Genomic DNA, 14799 nt, shown 5'->3' with positions numbered 1-14799 from the left:
TTTTAATGATTTTCTCCATTTGTTTATAAAAAATAAGTGCAACAATAAATTTTTTTTAGCATTTTTATGATTAATATAAGAAGTTTAGGGTTGTAAAAAGTACCATCATTTTCTTGGAATTTTTTTTAGTACATTAACAAATTAAAAACACAGTGGGACATTAATAACCCACGTTTACAGACGGAAGGTGCCGAAAAAACGTTTACAGATAAATGCTTCTTTGAAGTTAAAAATTGAATTATTTCACAAAATTTATGTTTGACAATTGCTGGATAAATTTTTTTTTTAATTTTAAAAATGATTTATGTATTCTTTTTTTTAAAAAATCAAATTGTTGAATGAATGATTTTTTTCAGTTTGATGTTTATTTACAACAGTTTGATTTTTTGTGAGAGATTTAATTTCTAAATTCAAAATTATACATTCCTGATTTTCAATAGCAGTAATAGCATCTTGTTTAGAATTTTGTTAGGAAGAAATATAACTCTGACCAAAGAAACAATATAATCAATTTCTTGAGAAATTTCAGTATTACTGAGTTTAATTAAACAATTAGTATTATTTTTAATGTTCATGTCCCGACGAATATATTTCTGCAAAATATGAGACAAATTTAATAAAATCCTAATTGACTTCTGGAGAAGTCTTTGGCATGATGTTATATTCACAAACCTTTAAATTTATACACTTATTTGTGATGCGCTCTGAAAAAAGGGACCTAAGAAGCAAACGAGTTATAGGTTATGTTTACAATAGTTTTAATTTTATTAAAAGTATATTTATAAAGTAGTTGATATTTTTATTTAAAAAAAATTAAAATTACACAGAAAAAACCTGGTCTCAAATTGAGTACGAAATTCATACTCAATTTGAGACGCATCAAAAATGAAACTGGTTGTCTCATTTCGAGTTGTAATGCTAAAAGTATCGAAATGAGACAGGGCAGTTTCATTTCAAGTAAAAGATAAAAGTTTAAAAATATTATCAAATAACAAGTAATTATATAAAAACCATAAAAAATATAATACATTTCTGATAAAAATAACAAACTAAACATTTTGTTGTTTAATTTTAAAGGTAATTGCTTGTAATCATGTAATATTTTAAGTAAGAGAAATATATTTTTAGGTTATGAACATGAAAACATGTGTTTTAACAGCAAAAACGGTACTGCCAACCAAATGGCGCGAAATTTGAAAACTGGTAAAATTAATTATTATTTAAATAAATAATGATTAATATTTTGTACTTGAAAAATATTAAATATTCGCACTGTCGTTAAGAATCTATTTAAAATTATTCAAATATTAGCAAAAATTATTTAAATTGTAAATCAGTTTAAAAATTATACCAACCTAAAAATCTGAAATTAAGGCACTCTCAAGTTGAATAACTTGAAGTTTGTCATCTCAAAATGAGTAGCAACAAAAATGAATCCAGATTTTTTCTGTTTATGGATTGTTTAAAAAATCTTATTTTAAAACTTTAAATAATTATTTTTTAGTAATGAAAAAAGCGATTGGCATATATAAAGTTTATATTTTACAAAGGATTCGTTAATCAAGTTGGAAAAATTATGTTCATTTCATAAAGTTTCTGCTTCCTCACAAAGAAATTTTTTTCAAAAGAACTTTATAAAATAACTGCAACTTTCAATATATTTGAGAAATTATTCATAAAATGAATGTAAGTTTGCATAAAGATGAAAGGTACATATCTAAGAAGAAATAAGGGAAATTTGGTTAACTGAACTAAAGATTTTTTATATATTTGATTGGATTTTAGCCAATGTCATTGAAATATATTTTTGAATTCAAAATTTTCAAGGTTTATTGAAATTGCTTTAGAATAAGCTTATAATAAAGAATTCAATGATATTGTTTCCAAGATTTCTTCATGAGGAAGCAAATGTTCATGAAATGAACATAATTTTCAATTTGTTTAATACTTATTTAATGAAAAATCGCAGTTTTAATATATGAAGTTTATTGTTAAAAATAATTTAATATATTAAATAAACGTTAAAAAAATGTACGTACCACATCTAAGTGTGTATATAATATTTCAGCCGGAACAGGCGAATCTTCACCATTAAATAATGGATGTCTCAGACCACCTCTACATGACTTGAAAGATAGTCCAGGGGTAAAACGACGATCGAGGCACGTAGCTCGATTGAATATGGGAGAGGCAAAGGACGATATTCATGTTTGCATACTCTGTATGCGTGCCATCATGAATAATAAAGTAAGGATAAATTTGAACATTTTTCGAATATCTATTAATGATTTAACATATATATATATATTTCTTTCACGAAATATTTTTAATGACACACTTAATTAAGAGTTTCAGACAAAATTCTCATTTTTTATGATTTTACTTTTAGTACGGATTCAATATGGTGATACAACATCGAGAGGCTATTAACTGCATAGCTCTAAGTCTTATGCATAAAAGTTTAAGGTACTAATAAAAAATTTAATTTTTAGACTTTTAAAGGAGATTCTCTTACTCAATTTAAATTACATAAGACTTTATGTGTATATTTGAAATTTCTAATAATTATTTTTCTCGTTATTTATTAATATCAGAGAAAGGTCACTTCATTGAAAACCAACATTTTAAAACGTGAAAAAATTTTAAAAATGCTTCAGAAGTAGATTTTAATTTTTTTAAATTTTATTTCTGTTTTAAAAAATAATAGTTTTAAACACTTTATAAGTAAGCGGAAAATAATACACTGAGAAAGAAATGCATTAATTTTTCTTACAATTGATTCAGTCATTGTAATGAAATACTTATTTTTAATTTTATAGAATTTTTTTCAAGTTCATCACTTTTTACGAATACATAAATAGAAAAATGTGTTAATTTCTTTAAAGGTAACCAAGTTGAACAAATAATTTTTTCGAATCTAACTATTTCTAAAGTATTTTTTATTGTTTTTAAAACCATTTTTTTCTTTTACTTATGCCTAATTAGTTGGGGAGCCAGTGACCAATTTTACTTTCTCATTTTAAATCAGCTGAAAATTAGAATAATATTTACTAACAATTCTTCTTCTTACTAATAACTACAATTCTTTGTAAGAATATGCAAAAACAGAAATGTTTTGACTATTTTGCATCTCTTCACTTATTGAGTACCTACTTAAAAAATATTTCCACCTTGGATAAGTGGAGAATTGAGGACACTTATTTAGTAAAAAGTCACATTTTTTCAAAAGAATTTTGAAAAGAAGATTGAAAAAACGTAAATTTTGATTTAAAAAAAAAACATTGGAAAAGTACTGGACGACGGTAAATTGTCCAAAGAATTAAACAACTTTAGTATGATTTAGTCTGTATTTACCTGATGATTGAATTTTATATTAGAATAAAATGAAAGAATGTTGCTGTTACTGGTCCTGGAATCCTAAAAAAAGGTCCTGGAAATTACTGGAATTTTTGTCCTTGAAATTTCCATTTCCCGGGAAAATTAATGAAAACACTAAGAATCAGATTTTACTGAAATATCTCATTAAAATTCGTAATAGGCGAATTTGAAATCCGACATTTTGAATTTTGAAAAACTAACATCGGATTTGTACTCAGCGATCCCACAAACCCCTGAGTAATGATTTTCAGAATGATTTAATTGCTTTTTCGATTTTTGGCCACGTTTTTGGCATTTGTAACCACTGCGCGTGTCCCTATTATGGAACGTTTTTTCGATTCCTTGAAAATTTAGTTTATTTTTATGGCAGCCAATCATTTTACTAAAATATCGCCAATCACTAATTAATTTGTGTATCTCATGTATTTGATTCGAACGTGTTAAAATAAGTGGAATTGGTCAATGGCTCTAGGAGAACTACTCAAAGTTTGACTGATTTAATTAATTGTCTATGATCAGTTATTATGGAATTAAGAAATTAGTTTACTTTTTCTTGTGTTTTAGAACAAAAGCCTTAGTATTGGAACTACTGGCAGCGATCTGTTTAGTAAAAGGAGGACACGAAATTATTTTATTCGCTTTTGATAATTTCAAGGAAGTGTGTTCGGAAAGGCGAAGATTTACGACATTAATGGCGTATTTTACTCAATATGACAGTTTCCATATTGAATTTATGGTTGCATGTATGCAATTTATAAACATTGTTGTACATTCTGTAGATGATATGAATTTCAGGGTGCACTTGCAATACGAGTTTACAAAACTCGGACTTGATGAATACCTTGATAAACTAAGGCATACAGAGAGCGAAGATTTGCAGGTAAATATATTTTGTATTTATAAATTTCAAAAATCTAATTTCAAAACCCATCAAATAATGCATGTTTTATTATTTTTGCCAAAAAATATCATTGAATTTTAATTAAACATGTTAAACAGGATAAACATAGATCTGAATTTAAATTCACCGAACAATAAGATAGATAATCTATATAATAAAAATCAACAATCTTTACTTAAAAATGTCGATGTTACAAGTTTAATCAAGTTGGTCTTTGGCACACGTCTTTATTAAAACAATAAATAATTCAGGTTCGTTAACTACAAGTGACCAAGTTACAGCATATTTAGTGAATTTGTTTAGATTTTCATTCGAAAGGTACAAACGCGAAATCGTAGATTTGTGATTTATCGCTTACCATGACTATTTGCTTCCCCAATATTTTTATACAGAATCCATTCGAAAATAGTATTTAGCACAATAGTAAATTCTCCTAGTTGTAATTTCAGTAATTTTTGTTTCCCTCTTTTAAAAATATTTTCTATCACTTCATTTGGACATTTTTCAATAATATCTTTTCCAGATTCGTATCTTTTTCATTCAGTTTTAATCTAAATGAAACTGATACGTTACTAAAAAAATCTTAATAGAACCTGTTAGATTTATTATTATGATTATTATTTATCCGATAGATAAACTTATCCGTAGTTTTTAACTGGAGGTGAATCAACTGGCCATTAATCTCCGTTGGTCCCAAAAATCGGCCTTATTGATCCTCCTCCTTTATAATGCTTAGAATCATGTTTACAAAAAATAAAAATAACACGCGCGTTTGTTATGGTTAGTTTTTATTAAAACTGAATGATTAAGTAGAATTTGAGTGTTAAGTTGACGAATAAAAAATTATTTTAATTCAGATTAATATTTTTATATACAGGTTCAAATTTCGGCTTATCTAGATAATGTGTTTGATGTAGCTGCTCTAATGGAGGACAGTGAAACGAAGACTGCAGCTTTAGAAAAAGTAGCTGAATTGGAAGATGAACTTGGTCACGTGAGTTTTGCACTTTTGGTTTTGAAGATAAAATATTATTACAACCCTTTAAAAAAACTTTCAGCAATACACAATTTATGAGAAATAAAAATTTATTAATCCTCCTTAAAAAATGTGTGGACAAGTCACAGATGAAACTTAATTTTTCTGAATTGAAGAAAAAGGAATGAGTTTAGCAATATTTATTACTAGAGCTTTATTTATTTTTACCACAGACATTGGAATTGATATTGATATATACGACTTTAAAAAAAATTCGTTATAAGATGAAGGGAACGCGTTTTTGTTAAAAACGAAGATGATGAGAATTAAATTTTTATCCTATTAATTATTAATTAAGATTCGATAAATCGCGATTTCTAATATGTACTTTATTATACGTAGGCACACGATAGGATGACCGAATTAGAAAGGGAGTCTCTAACGAAATTAGCAGAATTAGAAACCGAATTAGGCGCTACAAAGGTTGAATATGCTGATGCATTGGAAGCACGTAGATTAGTTGAGGACGAGCTCACTGCTTTGAAACGTCAAAAACAAGACTCTGCTCGTAGACAAAGTGTTTTAGAAAATAAAATTATGGAACTAGAATCACTAACAGGAACTCTCACTAAAGGAACTTCTGGTGAAAGTAAGTGGATTAGATTCAACATTTAGAATAATTTTAATGACCATTATTCATTCATATGGAAAATGTTATTTTAATTTTGTTCATTGTAGTTACTTGTCTTCGAAATGGAAGTCCAACTAATTCTCCAACAACCGAAAATGAATTAACATTGACAATAACATCAAAGACTTCTCCAGTGCAAAGTCCAACTCCAGCTCCACCTCCTCCACCACCACCGCCTCCTTGTCCACCTCCACCTCCTGCTACACCTTTCTTGAAAGACAACAGAGGACCGCCACCAGTTCCAATTCCACCGCCACCTGCAGGAATGATGCAAGCACCCGATGGAGCTATGACTATAAAGCGAAAGGTAAGAAAAACTTTTTCTTTTCTTTTCTTTTCATTTTAGGACATTTAAGCGATTTGTAAAATATTTCTTTGACTCTTCAATACTTTTCAATAATAATGAGTACGAGCCAAAGAAATTTGATCAAAGAAAAACAACTGAAACTACAAATTTTATTAAAATAAAAGGAAAAATTACATTTGTAATGTACATTTATACTCTTTAAAGAGCAATATTTCAGCAGAAATACGTCCTTTAATTACAATAAAGTTAATATTATATTAATTTTTTTTCAAAATTTTATCTAATTTGACATTTTTTTTGTTAGGTACAAACGAAATATAAACTTCCAACATTAAATTGGGTTGCACTTAAGCCTAATCAAGTCCGAGGCACAATTTTCAACGAATTAGATGACGAACGACTTCATAATTTTATTGATTTCTCCGACTTTGAAGAACGTTTTAAACTTGGAATGGTCGGACACATCACCAATGGAAACAGTGAATTTGATGGACTTCAAAGTTTTCCAAGTAAAAGATTTAAAAAGCCCGAGAATATTACTCTTTTGGAACACACAAGATTACGAAATATTGGTAAAACTAAAATTTTTAATAATGTAATATTGTTCTAAAGTATCGGAAATTGTCAGGACTTGTTGAACAAGATTCAATAATTTTTCGTCTTTTGTAAAAAAAAATGTTATTTTATGAAAAATGTATCTAAAATTAATATTGAAATTGTTGATAAATAAATTGATATTGTTTAATTAAAAAATATTTTAATTTTTCTAGCAATATCAAGAAGAAAATTGGAAATGCCTGTTGACAAAGTTATTATGGCAGTAAACGCTCTTGATTTAAAAGTACTTTCGTTAGAAAATGTCGAATTACTTCAACGAATGGTTCCAACTGATCAAGAAGTAAGCAAATCTATATGGAGTTTACAGTTGAAAATTTTTATAATTAAAAATACTTGAATATACGTATATATATTTTTTTGCAGATTAAAGTTTACCGAGAATATATAATAAATAAAAAAAATGTAAATCTTCTGACGGAGGAAGATAAATTCTTGATGCAATTAGGCAAAGTTGAAAGGATATCATCGAAATTATCGATAATGAATTATATCGGTAACTTTTTTGACAATTTGCATCTCATTACGCCACAAATTCATGCTGTGATATCTGCCTCAAGTTCAGTGAAAAGCTCGAAGAAATTGAGAGCAGTTTTAGAAATAATTCTTGCCTTTGGAAATTATTTGAATAGTAGTAAACGTGGTCCTGCTTATGGATTTAAGTTGCAAAGTTTGGATACTTTATTGGATACCAAATCAACAGATAAAAGAATGTGCCTTTTGCACTACATCGTAGCAACAATACGATTAAAATTCCCTGAACTCATCAATTTCGAATCGGAATTGATGTACATTGACAAAGCTGCAACGGGTAGTGTATTATAATTTGAAAATTTTAATATAAATTCAAGTTGTTTTTGTTTTTTTCAATAGAATTTTTTCCAAAATCATTAAAGTATAAAACTAATTATTATTTTTACTTGAAATTACTAATGTAATGATGAGGAAATATTTATAAATTCACAGTTTCCCTCGAGAACATCACAACAGACGTTCATGAGTTGGAGAAAGGTATGGATCTTGTTCGTAAGGAATTTGAGCTTCGTGGGAAAGAAAAACACAATACAGTGTTGCGTGATTTTTTGAATAATTCTGAAGAAAAATTACGAAGAATGAAAGCTGATTCTCGAACGGCAGGAGATGCTTTTAGAGAATGCATTGAATTTTTTGGTGAAAGTCCAAGACAAGCGGATGCTAACACTTTCTTCTCGCTTCTTGTCAGATTCGCAAGAGCTTTTAAGGTGCTGGCCATAATCTCTTAAAGTTTTCTTTTTTTTTATTGTTATATTTTAACTACTTTAAGTCCAGTCATATAATGCTAATTTTGTAATAAATTTGTTCTACAGACTGCAGATCAAGAAAATGAACAACGTCGAAGATTGGAATTAGCTGCTGCCGAAGCACTAAACACATCAGAAGAAGTTATTAAGAGAAATAAACTAAACCAAAAGAAGCAACAGGTATTGACAATTACATTTTTTTCTACTTATTATATGATAACAATTTTTGTGTGTCAATGCATCTTGCATGCTTAACGTTGTAATAGTTTCTCGTCAAATTATGGGTCTGAATAAAATAATTTAAATATTAAAAATTTATCTACGTAAAATATTACTTATTGGGAAATGTTAGAACTGTTCTCAAAGTTTTAAACTATTTAACACTTTTAATTTAATCTAAAACGTATTTCAATTATATTGAATTTCCGTCATTCATTTAGATTTTTGATAGGTAGATTTCAATATTAAGGTTTATGATCTTTTTTTTATTTGTTATCAAAATAATAGCGAAGGTTTAAAAACGCTACTTTGCTTTGAGTCTTACTGTCCTACTTAGAAAAATTATTGAATTTTCATGAAATAAACATAAAAAGTAGTGCAATCTAGAAATCGAAGCTAGTTTATAGGTATTTTACATAATCGAACAGAAAAAACTTTTTCCACTTATTCGTTTTGTCACGTCTGCGTACTAGTATAGTTTTCTTTCAACCCATTATTGTTAATCGGGATATTTCCCTACCGCAATAAAAGTAAGAAATTTCTCATTTATCGTGCATGTTCATAATGTAGAAAAATTGTTTGAAATCCAATTGGAATCCTTGAATAAAATAAAATTTCGATGGGTTGAAATTTCACCTGAGTCTACCTCTAACCGAAATATTATTTAACTTAACATTCATTAACCATCTGCTTTTGATTTGCATGTTGAAAAATAGCATGTGTTTTTAAAAAAGAAGGTGTGTCATTTATCATTGTCGTTTATTGTTTGTCTTTAGTTCTATGATGTTTTGAAAAAAAAATTAATGTTTCATTTACACACTTCTTATTTGTTACATATTTGATTTGGATTTAAAAGCCACCGAAATTTTGCTGTAACTCGAACAAGACTCTGTTACATCGGCACCTTAATGAACTGGAGCTCAGAACGTAAAAAATTAGAAACAGTTCACATGTAAGTCTGTCCTCACTTCCTGCTATCAAAAAAAATCTTTTTGCTCCATTCGTCTGCATAAAAATTAAATTAGAGTGAAAGATACGCAAAATTATTCACAAAATTTCTATTATTAGAATATCCATGTGAAATTTTAAGGATTCTAATATAAAAGTGCCCTCACAAGATATATTTTGTGCAATTTTGAAAATGCCTTGTGCTACACCCAGATAACATGTTATATTGCGTCTAAATTTATGTTTCTTTGTGTCAATATCATTACATATTTAAAAATTGTTATTTAAATTAATTTTTATTTTACAGATTTTTTATTTATTTAATATAATTTGAATTTAAGAGAATTATTAATTGCTCGAATTTTCGTTAGACAGAATAGTCATTTAAAAGAATTTTTATTTCAGAGAAAGAATATTAAAAAAAATTATTTTCTAGTTGATTTTTCATTTGTTCGAATTTGCATTTGACAGAATTCTTAAAATGTAGAATTTTTATTTTATAGAACTATCATTTGTCCGGAAAATATCTGTCAGAAAAATGTAGGCGCAAATTCAGGCAACAAAATTGTAAGTTCTATAAAATGAAAATTCGGCGTTTTAAGAATTCTGTCAAAACGACGCCTCCCGTTCATATAATGCTTATTGAAACTGCAATGCAATATAAGTCTTATTCAAATTTTTGTTCCATATAAGTCTTATTGAAAGTTCAGTGCTATATAATTCTTATTCAAGTTTCCGTGCAATACAATAATTGTATTGAATAAGAATTATATAGCACTGAACTTTCAATAAGACTTATATGGCACAAAAATTTGAATAAGACTTATATTGCACGAAAAATTGAATAAGACTTATATTGCATTGCAGTTTCAATAAGCATTATATGAACGGGAGGCGTCGAAATAAAAATTCGACTATAATAGTATATTTTTTAATATTTTGCTTCCTCGTGGAGGAAGCTTTGTAGTCCTTTCGTTTGTAATATTTTTAAACATGGTGAAAACAAATTTTCCTCTATATAGAGAAACATGTTATATGAGACCCTGAGCAATTATCCGGATGTATGTGTGTGTGTGTGTGTGAATCGTTTTTGTGAACACGATATCTTTAACAGGTTTTAATGGATTTGGATAAAATTTGGTAGGCTTATTTATCACATTAATCTCTCAAAAATGAGGAGAGGATTTTTAAAAATACCCCAAAAAAAAAATTATTTCGTCTTTTTTCCAAAAAATTTTTTTTAATTGGACACATTTAAGGTAATATATAATATAATCGTCTTCCTTACATCAAGACGAATCGATTGGTATATATAAAGTATAGATTTGATTGAAATTTAAAGAATTAATGAAAGTTAAAAAGTCAAAAATTCACATTTTAGCTAAAAAATGTTGTGTTTATTTAAATTCATGTTTATATATGAAATAATTTTATTCCCTGCATTGAAACGAATTGGTTGGTATATATAAAGTATAGATTTTATTAAAATTTTAAAAATTAATAATAATTGAAAAAACAAAAATTCATGTTTTAGCTAAAAAATTTTGTGTTTTTTTAAAATTCAAGTTAATAAATAAAATAATTGAATTAGAGAAATTCATAGCTTCCTCCACGAGGAAGCAAATTGTTTGCTTCTCACAATAAGGAAGCAAAATGTTTATGAAATAAACATAAAGGACCCCCTCCTTGTTTTCATTAAAATGAAAAATCTTTTAAATGACTATTTTATATTTTATTAAATTTAAACAGTCTGTAATTCGAGATAATGAAATTCTGCAAATTGAAAATTCTAACATTTTAGTACGATCTATATACTTGGATTTTAGGACCTTCTGTTATAAATAAATAGTAATTCAAAAATTTCTACGTTCAGAATAAAGTAATTGACACAAAGTAACGTATAAAGACTGTTGCAATATTAGCAAAATATCAGCAATGTTAATGAAATATTCCGTGCTATAATGTAAATTTGTTGAAATTTGAGTTGTCAGCAGAATTTTGTTCAGAAAATTTCATCTTTTGCCATCGTGTTTAAATTACTTTTTTTTATATAAACATCGTGACTCAAAGACTTGTATTAAATATTTTATAGGTATTAAAAACTTGATTGCTAAATTATTGAATTAAAAAAAAATTATCACACACGTTTGAAGGTATGAATTTTTTTTATAAATGTTACATTCATTTATACGATAACGAGCGCGCGCGTGTTTTTTTTATTGGCAAACATTATTATGCGCCAAGAGTCATATAACGTCGTGTATTTTAAATGTAAAATGGCGGATTCAATATGGTGGACATATTTTTCTAAATTCGACGAATTTGCTTGAAACACGTTACTCGGGAGTTTCAAGGTCGCTGATTACGAATCTGATATTAGTAAATTGTATTGTTTTTTAATTTTCCTATACGCCATATTGGATCCACCATTTTGAATTTTGAAAAACTAACATCAGATTTGTATTCAGCGACCCCAAAAACCCCTGAGTAACAAGTTTCAAATAAAACTGACTTCATATTCGTAAGTAGTAACCCCAAAAACAACCCCAGTGACGAGTTTCAAGTGAATTTCAAAATAGGTCACTTTTGAGAAGACGTATTGGATTTGGGTTTTCGAATTTTTAATTTTTGACCTCAAATTCGGATTTAGCGTTCAAAATACCTTAAATAACGTCAGTGTGATGTACATATATCTGTTATTTTATGTTTTTTTAATTTTTTTGTAAGCACGTGTATATAGGCGTATCTCATAGTGAGAGCCCACCTTATAGAAAGTACACCTCACATTCAAGAGGTTAATAAATTTATATTTTATTAATTAATTATAACTAAGCAATATGAGAAATTAAAAATCAAATTATTAATAGATCGTGATTGTACGTGCATGTTCTGTTTTAATAGTGTTTAACTGTAAAATGTTAAGAATTAGGTATTTTCTTCAAAAATACGAAATTAAATTTCTTATGTTGAGGTCAAAAATCTTTAGTGTTAAAGACAAACTTAACCCACAATATGTCTATTTACTTAGTTTGTTTTAAAATTTTTACTGACTCAAAATTTCATACTGTGTACATCATTCTCACATTATTATTATTTATGGAAATTTGTTAATAATTCCCTTATTATTGTCGTCCTCTTAATTATTTATTATTATTAGACTCATATTTTATAATTTGACATGTTTTGATACTAAAGCTTATAACAATTCATGTAGTTGAAAATAATATACATCTCACCACGCATGCGCAGATTGAAACCTACGATCTGGCACATTAAACTTGTATTTGACATTTCACATTTTCCTCTAATTGTCAGTAAAATTAATGAGCCCGCCATAATGTCGTTTCTATGTTTTGACAACTTAAAAATTCTGTTGCATTAAAATTCTCAAAATTATGTATTCATGCATGCTACACATTGCACATTGAAATGTTGTCACTTTCAATGCGGAAAGGCGAATTTTTTAATACTTCTTTCTTTACAGGGAATTTTCCATTTTTATTGTTTTTAAATTTTAATAAAAATGTTCTAAATAGAAAAACTACTTTTTATTAATTTTTTTCAAATTGTTATAATACCTTATCTTAACTTTTTGAAAAACTAAATTTATTTGACAAAATCTTCTATTCTTTAGATTTTTGCACCTATTTTTATTACTAATTCTTATTAACAATAGTTATTTTATAAAATTTGATATACTTAATTTTTTAATCATCCTTTTTTTAGTTTTATTTATTTTGAGTATCCATTTGACTCTTCCGATCTTCTATTTAAAATTTTTTTATGAAATAAAGATTTTCTGAAGTACAATTTAAAGGAAATTTATGCTTTTTGTTCACTACGATTCTATATTTATACGTAGACGTACAATTTTTGGCTAATTTAACATTTTTTTTACTTTTGAAGCAAATATTCGTACGTTCAGACTTAATTTGTATTGAAAAAGTTGTTTATGGTCACATTCACCTTTTTAACATTTTGGTTGTGATAAAATTTAATCTGTTGGAAAAAACTTTAATTGAAAAGTGGTTTTTTACCTTTTTTGAAAAAAATATTTATTTCATTTGAAACATTTAGTTGAAATAATGATTAAATTTGTATTACTTTTTTTGTAACTTTAGGATGCTGTTATAAATGAACTGAAAAGCAAGACCAAAATGGTACAGGAGAAGAAGCTTTTGCAACAAGATGAAGTATATAATGGAGCTCTGGAGGACATTCTTCTGGGTTTAAGATCTGAACCTTATCGTCGTGCCGACGCCGTTAGACGAAGTCAACGTCGACGAATCGATAATCATCGATTGTCTCGCACTGCCGAAGAGCTAGAATTATAATACGAAAATTCGTTTCATTGGAAGCGAAATTACTTTTTATATTTCTTGATATAAAATCTAGTTTCTAATCTATATCTGTCTTAAGAATCAATTTTCAAAGATTTTTGATAAAATAGCTTAGCTTTTTTGATATATATACATATTTTTGAACTCAATGTACAAAGGACAATTTATTGGTGCTAACAGTAATTAGTCCAGAATTCATCAACTCTACAAAAATTAGAGAGAAAATTACGCAGATTTAAATTATTGTGAAATTAGTTAAGCACAAAAATTAAGCAATAATAATTTTCTAATATCGTTTTAAAGAAAATATAAACGGTTATTTTATTTTTAGATGAAAATTTGACAATTAATTAAAATAATGTAACAAAAGCATTTCATCTAAAAAAAGTTAGTGTAGGTTTTTATAAGTTTTACTAAATTGAAAAAGATAATTATACAAAACTTAAAAAAAAATTCACAAATATTTTGATAAGAAGTTTTGTAGCAAACGATTTAATCGCTAAATGAACACTAAAATATAATCTCATCGTATATATTTGATATTATTAATTTATAGTTTTATGAATATAAAAGATTATTCACTTTTATTTCTTGTTGGCCGTTATATAATGATTGTTTAGAGAAATTTATCGATTTCAAAGAAAATTTTTGCACTATTTTGAAATTATATAACTTGATTGTAATATAGTTTATAAAATATGACGTTTATCAAGTTCTGTTTTTCTTAGAGAAGACATTCCACAATATTATCAGTTTTGAAATATTGAAAGGATAAAAAAGACAATTTATTTTGTATACTTGTTTCAAGTATAGGCTTAAAAAGTGACGATTTGTGATTAAAGCTGCCTCAGATGCACTCTCAGTATCTTTACGAAAGTAAAATTACCGTACATGAAATGCTTTATAATTTAATGGAAAATACCTTTACTGATCATCTAAACAACTTTTTTGAACTCGAAAAATATTTTTTCAAGCAAACAGCTGATATAAATATTAACTTTTATTAATTTTTAAAATCACTTTTCATTAATTTACTTGAAAATAGATAAAGAAATTTAAGTACGTTTTTACTTTTGTATGGCATTTACATAACATATGATAGAAGATTGATTGTAAATACTGTTGTATAGATATATTATCGTAA

The 14799-nt window shown here is 27.0% G+C and overlaps 1 protein-coding gene across 3 annotated transcripts in view; it reads left to right on the top strand.

Moving 5' to 3' along the window:
- Positions 1 to 14598, top strand: part of LOC127278956 (formin-like protein) — a 48497-nt gene extending 33899 nt beyond the window's left edge. For 2 of the 3 annotated variants that reach the window (XM_051300932.1, XM_051300931.1), the window contains exons 6-17: positions 2069 to 2247; positions 2390 to 2466; positions 3943 to 4258; positions 5157 to 5273; positions 5658 to 5904; positions 5994 to 6253; positions 6558 to 6825; positions 7024 to 7151; positions 7235 to 7679; positions 7835 to 8109; positions 8215 to 8328; positions 13437 to 14598. In XM_051300932.1, coding sequence (XP_051156889.1) covers positions 2069 to 2247; positions 2390 to 2466; positions 3943 to 4258; positions 5157 to 5273; positions 5658 to 5904; positions 5994 to 6253; positions 6558 to 6825; positions 7024 to 7151; positions 7235 to 7679; positions 7835 to 8109; positions 8215 to 8328; positions 13437 to 13649 — 2639 coding nt within the window. In that variant the 3' untranslated portion in view covers positions 13650 to 14598. Of the gene's footprint in view, positions 1 to 2068; positions 2248 to 2389; positions 2467 to 3942; positions 4259 to 5156; positions 5274 to 5657; positions 5905 to 5993; positions 6254 to 6557; positions 6826 to 7023; positions 7152 to 7234; positions 7680 to 7834; positions 8110 to 8214; positions 8329 to 9223; positions 9320 to 13436 lie in introns of all 3 variants that reach the window. The other variant, XM_051300933.1, reaches the window with a different exon arrangement.
- The last annotated feature ends 201 nt before the right edge of the window (positions 14599 to 14799 follow it).

This window comes from Leptopilina boulardi, unplaced genomic scaffold (genome assembly GCF_019393585.1).
Source record: "Leptopilina boulardi isolate dan_hultmark-lab unplaced genomic scaffold, ZJU_Lbou_2.1 LbouV2_213, whole genome shotgun sequence".
NCBI lineage: Eukaryota > Metazoa > Arthropoda > Insecta > Hymenoptera > Figitidae > Leptopilina > Leptopilina boulardi.
This window is presented reverse-complemented; position numbering and strand designations above follow the sequence as displayed.